General features: G+C 36.9%; 3 protein-coding genes, 1 long non-coding RNA gene and 1 pseudogene across 4 annotated transcripts in view; 3 read left to right on the top strand and 2 right to left on the bottom strand.

The window, feature by feature from the left end:
- LOC109124960 lies at positions 441 to 1,562 on the top strand (annotated as a pseudogene).
- LOC104720238 (protein decapping 5-like) lies at positions 2,568 to 4,115 on the top strand. Its single transcript, XM_019230695.1, has 6 exons — positions 2,568 to 2,733; positions 2,836 to 2,936; positions 3,023 to 3,484; positions 3,582 to 3,675; positions 3,796 to 3,881; positions 4,101 to 4,115. Exons 1-6 carry the CDS (start codon positions 2,568 to 2,570, stop codon positions 4,113 to 4,115), a joined length of 924 nt encoding a protein of 307 aa, XP_019086240.1.
- Positions 4,474 to 6,129, bottom strand: LOC104718388. The gene is made up of 3 exons (XM_010436127.2): positions 5,730 to 6,129; positions 5,427 to 5,638; positions 4,474 to 4,875 (listed from the first exon to the last, which is right to left on the bottom strand). The coding sequence occupies exons 1-3, from the start codon at positions 5,817 to 5,819 to the stop codon at positions 4,527 to 4,529; spliced, it is 651 nt and encodes a 216-aa protein (XP_010434429.1). The 5' UTR covers positions 5,820 to 6,129; the 3' UTR covers positions 4,474 to 4,526.
- Positions 4,525 to 5,443, top strand: LOC104718387. Its single transcript, XR_756379.2, has 3 exons — positions 4,525 to 4,598; positions 4,703 to 4,778; positions 5,356 to 5,443. It is a non-coding gene; the product is annotated as an uncharacterized LOC104718387 (long non-coding RNA).
- The window catches only part of LOC104718386 (long-chain-alcohol oxidase FAO4A-like), a 6,721-nt gene continuing 5,570 nt past the window's right edge, over positions 7,247 to 8,397 (bottom strand). Inside the window, exon 4 of the mRNA XM_010436126.2 lies at positions 7,247 to 8,397. This exon is cut by the window's right edge and continues 40 nt beyond it. Coding sequence (XP_010434428.1) covers positions 7,291 to 8,397 — 1,107 coding nt within the window. The 3' untranslated portion in view covers positions 7,247 to 7,290.

Genomic DNA, 8,397 nt, shown 5'->3' with positions numbered 1-8,397 from the left:
TTTTTTTTTTTTTTTTTTTTTTTTTTTTTGTTATTGATAACTATCAAAACATTATATATATCACAACAATAAAAAAAAATTGTCATTCTAGACCAATACTAGTTGAATATGTTAGCATCATCACAATCAACTAATAATTAACCACATCCAAGGAGGAAAAAAAAAACAGTAAAGATAACTAAAAGAAGAATATATGACGTGAGATCCTACTTGTAATAGAATTCGAAGTTTAATATATATCATTCGAAGACCCTATCCAACTCGAATATGGAAGTGGCTTTGATAATTAAATCAATGGGTTGGTTATTACGGATTAGCTAAAAGACTTCTAATTGTATTAGAATTCGTATGTACTAATAGTGTGTATATAAATAGCCCTTAATTACAATGACTTAAGGCAGTTTACAATACGTTGGTTTTATAAAGAACCTAATCACACTATGAAATCTCCGAACGAGTCAAACCCTCTTCTACAGCCTCCGCCGTCACCATCTCATTCGTCGTTTTCGTCATTACCGGATGATATAGTTTGGAGTATCTTGGCTCGCATACCAATATCGTACCATGGAGAAGTCTCTCTTGTCTCTAAGAGCTTCCGCTCGCTTATCCTCTCCAAGGAGCTCGACATGGAGCGGTTACACCTTGGAACCCGATAAGAATGTCTTTATATCTGCCTACAATCGAAAACCTATCATTGTTCTCACAGATGGTTCAGTCTCTGGATAAATCCTGATGGTCATCAGACCTTAGCCCATTGCATAGACCAAGACAAGTCTACCGGAAATTTGTTGGTACCAATGCCCTCTAACTATTCTCCTCGCTTACCAGTACTCTACCACACTATTGGTTCGGAAATATACGAAATCCGCGGACAAAACACGACCGACATGTGGGTATATAAGAAGCTGGCTGGCAGATGGTGTAAGGCCCCTAGCATGATGGTTCCTCGTAGGAATGCTCTCAAGTTTGCCTACGAAGGGAAGATATATGTGATAGGAGGGTGTGAACCAGCTGAATCTCTGTATTGGGGTGAGGCTTTCGACCCAGAGACTCAAACTTGGGAACCTTTACCGGATCCGGGCGTTGAGCTCCGGTTCTCTTCACTTAAAAAGATCGAAGCGGATCCAGGAAAACTTTACGTGAAGACGAGTAAGAAGAACTTTGTTTATCTTATACAAGAAAGGAGGTGGGATGTTACTAAGATAAACTTAGGGGATAGTACGTGTGACATTGAGAATATACGGTACACTTATAGTAACAAGAAATGCTGGTGGTATGACCCAAAGTGTGAACAGTGGAGAATGGTCAAAGGTTTAAGTGAACTTGATCGGCATTTTAAATCTGATATTACTGAAATAAGTAATTTTGGTGGGAAACTCGTAATGTTTTGGGTTGGTCCAGCGGTGTATCCACTTTGTAAAACGCCGGATATTTGGTGTGCTGTGATTATGCTTGAAAAGCGCCAGGACGGTGAAATTTGGGGTCACATTGAATGGGAAGACGTTGTGCTTAGAGTCCCTTGGTCCCATACAGTCTTGCGTTGTTTGCGGTCGTTGCAATGATCAACAATTTGCTTTTGGTTTTACCTTTTTCCATCTTTTTTTTTTTTACTAGGAGTTGATCCGAATTTGTTACCATTTTCCATCTTCTATGATATGTTTTTTTTGCTTTCTAAATTTTTCTCTAATTCAATATCATTGGATCTTTCTTTTATGATATTTTATTTACATTCCTAATAGCTTACTTACCCTTTGAAGCAAATTAATCTTGTTAACCTTTGTATTTCGCTGTTTTTTTTTAATCATTATATGCTATTACCCCTGAGCTCGAGTCATTGTGACATTAATATCAGAATTCAAAATAAAAAAATGGTGGACTTTAGACATTTTAGAGGTCAGTGGCATAACGCATATATATATAATAGTAAAAAAACAAAGTGGGTTTTAGCGGCCTACGTGATACCCAATTCACACCATGAATAACCCATCCAAGGTTTTTTTTATCATTATATCCAGATAACATGAATGATTGTTGTGTCAAGAGTTACCTCTATTTAATGTCTGATGCAAATTCACAAATCACAACAAACCTAGAAATATGTCAGAGAGAGAGACATATATGAGAACAAAGCTTCTCTATTTGATTTATATAAACATCAAACACTCAATCATATGAAACTAAAAGCAAAGCCTTAAAGTTTTTCTTTATTTTTGTTTTTCCACACCGCCTAATTAAAAAAAGCGATCCAGTGATTTTTCTCAGGTTATTTTCTAATGACATAAAGATAGTTAAAAAAAAATCATATGGACCCAATTAAAGCCTTTAATAAGGTTTACGTTCTGACACGGTCCACGTTGGCCCAAAGATGAAGTAACGCATACGTCACGAACTTAAATACCTCAGCTTAGAACGAAATCATTATAAAGGCAATATTTCAAATCTTGAACAAACAATACCGCAAACCATAGAGCAAGTACAAACCGATCAAAAACCCTAATCGGCAAAATCCTTTCTTCTTTCTTCTTCTTAATTGTTTTCCGGTAAAATTCTTCGGCTGAAGAATAATAATGGAAACTAAAAGTCATCAACATCCCTCGCCAACTCCTCCACATAATCCCGTCGAATCGTTGTACTTAGGAAGCTTTGTCACTCTGATTTCAAACCACGATCTACGTTACGAAGGCATTCTCTATCATCTCAATCTTCAAGATTCGACTTTAGGTCTCCAAAACGGTACTGATTTCGATTCCAACACCTCCATGATTTGTTTCTTTTCTTGTAGTGCAATCTTTAGATAACATATAGGGTTTTTCGTTGGTTGAATATTTTGTGCAGTGATATGTTATGGCCCAGAGGGAAGGAACAAAAAGGAGTTTCAAAATTATCCCTCTAACAAAGTTTACGATTACATTCTTTTCAGCGGAGCTGACATTAAGGTTAGTTTACATTGTGTTTATTTAATTTGTGAGGCATAAACACCATTAGAGTTAGAGATATAATAATTCATGTATTTGATCTCCAGGAAATTATAGTTAAGCCTCCTCCGAGCTTTACGGGTTGTGGTTATTGTTTAGCAAGAGAAACTGCATGTAGTAAATGTTGCCATGCTACAAAACCACCACTCCCTATGATTGTCTCATCGAACAATCGAAACGGTGCTAAGATACATCAGAAACTTCCGTTGATATCTAGTGAAAACATCATGAAACCGCAAGCTATGATGATAGATTCTAATGCTGTCTCAGTTATGGGATCAGTCAATGATGGAGTTCGCATTGCTTCTCAACCACAGTTTCCCGGTTCATCAAACTTCTATAACCCTTATGTTTACCAGTCTATGTCTATGCCTTATAACGTACTTAATCAAGCTCCAATGAACGCTGCGACATCGCCGTATTTGCCTCATCACTCATCTGCCTTCGAGCTGACGTTTGCTGCAACTGATGATCAAAGCTTTTTCACCACGTTTCCGCCTGCTCCACAGGTAATCTCATAGATACTCTCTTTATTTTTATGATGTTTGTTTTGTATCCCTTATGCACCACCATGCCATAACTATCTCACTTGTCTTTTGGTTGTAGAACTATAAAGGAATTAAGTTTGATACTAGGAACTTCAAACAGTACAACATATGGGGTCCGACTCCTCACAGAAACAAGAAAGAAGATATTTCAAGCCTAGGTGATATTATATCTCTAGCTTTGTTTAACAGAGATCCCTTTGATGTCAAATGTTCAAGTTCTTAACTATTAACTAATTTTGTATTCCAACATCTGTTATTGTTTTTTATTTTGCAGCCTGCTTATAATATTGACGATCCTTCTTACATGATTTCGCGCAATCCGTTTGAGCCTATTGCGAGACCTGTGAAGCATACCGAGGTTTGTTTGACACCTTTTTACCTTAGGTATCCACTGAAAGATTTAAGTAAATTCCAAGCTACGAGAAAGAGGGAGCATCTCTCTCCCTCTCAATAAGAAGATGATGTTCTTTTATTCACAATTTTAGTAAATTCATTACTGTATTTTTTTTTTTCTATTTTTCCATATTATGTTTTTTTCTTTTCGATCATGTTGAATTTTTTACTTAAATCTCAATAGTTCAACTATGGTTGACTAGGTATTGGTCCTGGGTGGGGGCATCTCTCACACGTGTGAAGTCTTCCTTTCATTATTTTATGTGTTGTAACTTGTAAGTTATATCTTAGATTAGTCAGAGACCAGAGTTATGTAGCCCACTAGTTGTGCTTGTGGGGTTATAACTGGGAACGAATCTTCCTAATCGTCAGTCATAAGTTGAGATAAAGAAGGAAATACCATATATGATGTATAATTATTATACACAAGTTGTCACGACACTCTTTAATTGGTATCCTTTGTGACCTTAAGTGGTTGATGGGTGCTATGTCCATTGAACATTCCCAATATAAGTGCGTAACCAATTAATAATTAATAATTACTATATACAACTTTGTAAATAATAACAAATCCTTTGTTTCTCCTTTTGCTTTACATCATTTATTTTATTTATATTCTGCTTATATTAGTGGACGACGCTTCTTCCACCAAGTACACGACAGTTTCTGACTTGTTTGTTTGGTACTCATCATGTTTTTGTTCTTCTTCTATTGATCTTTTTTGTTCTTGGTTTGGGTCTTTGATTAAGACTTTCACAAGTTGTTGTTTCTTTACTTTGATCCTAGTGGCTGATATGGTCAAGGCTCCAAGTCCAAGGATGGCTAAGCAGCCTGAAGCTGCAAAGACACCGTCTTTGACCAGGTAACAATCTCCCTCGAGCCATCCTTCTCTGTAAGCTTGACCTCGGCTCATGCTTATTGCAGTACTCAGAATCAAAACCACTACCACAAAATTGGACCTGACACATAGTAAGAAAGATAAGAGAAATAAGAACTCAGAGATCCTTTCTTTCTTATATCTTGAATATTACATCACATATAAAACTCTCGACCTTAAAATCGAACCGAACTGAACCAAACATAATGATTTAGTTGAAACAATACCGAAGTTTATAAGGCTACTGGTTTTTTATTTTCAAAATCCAAACAAAGAAACAAATTTGAAACCAATTTTAGTGTCACCTAACCCAAACAGTCTAAATTTTACTTTTTATTCATACAACACAAGTAAAATATTAATGAACTCATAATATATTTAAGTTATTATTGAACTAAAGCCGAACTAGTCCAAAACACAACTTAAACAACCAAACCGGAATTGTAGCGAACCAAACCAATATACAAATGGTTTTATTTGGTTTTAGTTTATATCAAACCAGAAAAACCAAACCGAATTACTCACTCATACTTACAAGTTCAGTACGAGGATATTTGTGTAGGTGTTTCGGGGATTCTTGGTTAGATTAGATGAGAACCAAAACGAACAAAAGAAGAGAGTAAAATATCATACCAGGAAAGGAGCAAAAGAACGGTGGGTAAACTAAGATCGGTAATCTTGTAATCATCTTCTCTTTTAGTTCTTGTCCGGTGATTTCGGAAGACAGCTATGCTTCCAACGATCTGAGCAAGACAAAAGCAAAGAATAGCAGCTGATCCGAGCCCAAATGCTTGGCTTTCTGGTATATAGCAGTTCCTCTCTTTGTCCCATCGAATATCTTCTTTCTATATATACACAATTGGAATATTTCAGAAAACTTGTTTCGATTTTGTCGATTAAGAAACACACAAAAAAAAAAGTTAGTTTATGTCGTACCTTCGTTCTCTTGAACTCGGCGGCGAAACATGTGATGAAGGTAACAAGACCAAGAGAGAACACGACTGAGTAGAGATAAAGGTTGTGCATAGTTTCTAATGTTTTTTTTTGCCTTAATGGAATAAATCAATCGGACGCACTTTACATATATGTATAAAATTCTACAACATTAATGCTATACTTTAAATTGTTTGAGTCAATTTCTCAGGAGTTTTTCCATTTATATTTATTTTATTTTATAGGCTTGAGGAAACTTCTTATTGAGGAAGGAAAAGAGGAGAATATTCTTGATTGTATCAAATGATATTTTTCCAAACCATTTTAAAGAAAATAGATTATGGCGTATAATACAAGTTCAACAGAAATCTTTAAGTTTTGGATATGTGGAGCAAATTCTTGATGAATATGGAAATAAAAGAGGGGAGAATATTACTATAATATTAAATTATATATATTCCAAAACCATTCTAAGGAAACAGATATGATTTGCGTTTACTAAAGGCGAGGTCAATGTGTGAGTGTGACCTTTATAAAAAGAACAAAAGCATAATAATGGCATGGTCTATATGACTTGAGTATAGATTAAGCCTTCCCTAGTTAAAGAGTCGAAACTTTTTCTATATTTTATTGTTTTGTTTTGTTTGATTTGTATTTCATATCATCTATTGCCCTACTAGTGTAGGAAGTATTATCCATTTTTCTCATCTCTGTTTTCTTATTGATAAATTTTGCTATTGTATACTAATTTTTTGTGTAAAAGAATTTGATTTTATCGCTAATTGGTACTTGTGAAAGAAATTTTATTTCATTTTTAAACATAAAACTATGTTCTATTTAAAACAGATGAGACCATATATATTACTTCCTCTTAAGAACATCTACAACGTTAAGTCCAATACAATAAGCAATAGACTGAACGGTGACCATCGGGTTAACCCCTAAAGCCGTCGGAAAAACACTTGTGTCCGCTACGAATAAGCCTTCCACCTCCCAAGTCTCTCCTGTTGGCCTCACTGCGGATTCCTCTGGCCTAATTCCCATCCTACAACTTCCCATTTGGTGAGCTGAACATAACTGCCCTGACAAATCCTTCAACGGCTTTGAACTCTCTTCTCTCACAAACCGTTCAATCTCTACGGCACTCGCTGTTCTAAGGTTCAAACTCTTACCTTCTAAATTATGTGTCCCAATCTCCTCAGCTCCGGATGCGGCCAGAATCTTCAAGACTCTCTCAAGACCCTTCTTTAGACTCTCTTCGTCTTCATCGTTTAAGTTGTAGTCAATGCAGCTCGTGGAATTGACTGTTCCGGTTCCTTTGTCTCTCAAAAGCGCAAAAATGTGTGCGGTTCTTGAGAATTTGAGCATTCGGGTTTTGAAATCATTGCTTGATGNTATCCATTTTTCTCATCTCTGTTTTCTTATTGATAAATTTTGCTATTGTATACTAATTTTTTGTGTAAAAGAATTTGATTTTATCGCTAATTGGTACTTGTGAAAGAAATTTTATTTCATTTTTAAACATAAAACTATGTTCTATTTAAAACAGATGAGACCATATATATTACTTCCTCTTAAGAACATCAACAACGTTAAGTCCAATACAATAAGCAATAGACTGAACGGTGACCATCGGGTTAACCCCTAAAGCCGTCGGAAAAACACTTGTGTCCGCTACGAATAAGCCTTCCACCTCCCAAGTCTCTCCTGTTGGCCTCACTGCGGATTCCTCTGGCCTAATTCCCATCCTACAACTTCCCATTTGGTGAGCTGAACATAACTGCCCTGACAAATCCTTCAACGGCTTTGAACTCTCTTCTCTCACAAACCGTTCAATCTCTACCGCACTCGCTGTTCTAAGGTTCAAACTCTTACCTTCTAAGTTATGTGTCCCAATCTCCTCAGCTCCAGATGCGGCCAGAATCTTCAAGACTCTCTCAAGACCCTTCTGTAGACTCTCTTCATCTTCATCGTTTAAGTTGTAGTCAATGCAGCTCGTGGAATTGACAGTTCCGGTTCCTTTATCTCTCAAAAGCGCAAAAATGTGTGCGGTTCTTGAGAATTTGAGCATTCGGGTTTTGAAATCGTTGCTTGATGTCCAAGGAGTGACCCCTGAAAACATTCCTGGATGTAGAGCAGGTGTCTGGATCACCGTTTCGCCATATGAACTCTGCGTTTCTGAATTGATTACGCTAGACATCACGGTCATTATTCCTCCCTCGTAGCTCATCTTCTTCTTCTCCGGCCATCTATCTTCCTCTGGAAACCATCCCCAAGCCATAACAACAGGATGTAGGCAAAGGTTTCTCCCAATGTTACCATTCGTCAAACCGCTGCGTTTCAACAGATGCGGCGTTCTAAGTGCACCGCAAGCCACTACCGTCGCTCTAGACTCCACCACGTATATCTCTTCTCCAAACGCAAACGAAACTCCACTAGCCTTCTTCTTCTTCTTCCCCTGTTCACAGTCGTACAAGACTTCCATCACTTCACAACCAGGAAGGATCAAACCATTACCAGATTCAACTAAATCTACAAGCCAAGTCTCTGAAGTCCCCTGCTTTTGACCTTTCTTGCATCCCAAGCAACAAAACCCACAGTAATGATCGGATGGAGCATTCCTCGGAATATTCTTCACCGGTAACCCTAATTCTTCACAACCCTTTCTCAA

This window comes from Camelina sativa, chromosome 10 (assembly GCF_000633955.1).
Source record: "Camelina sativa cultivar DH55 chromosome 10, Cs, whole genome shotgun sequence".
NCBI classification, from domain to species: Eukaryota; Viridiplantae; Streptophyta; class Magnoliopsida; order Brassicales; family Brassicaceae; genus Camelina; species Camelina sativa.
Note: the sequence above shows the minus strand (reverse complement) of the source record. Positions and strands in the feature narration are given on the sequence as shown.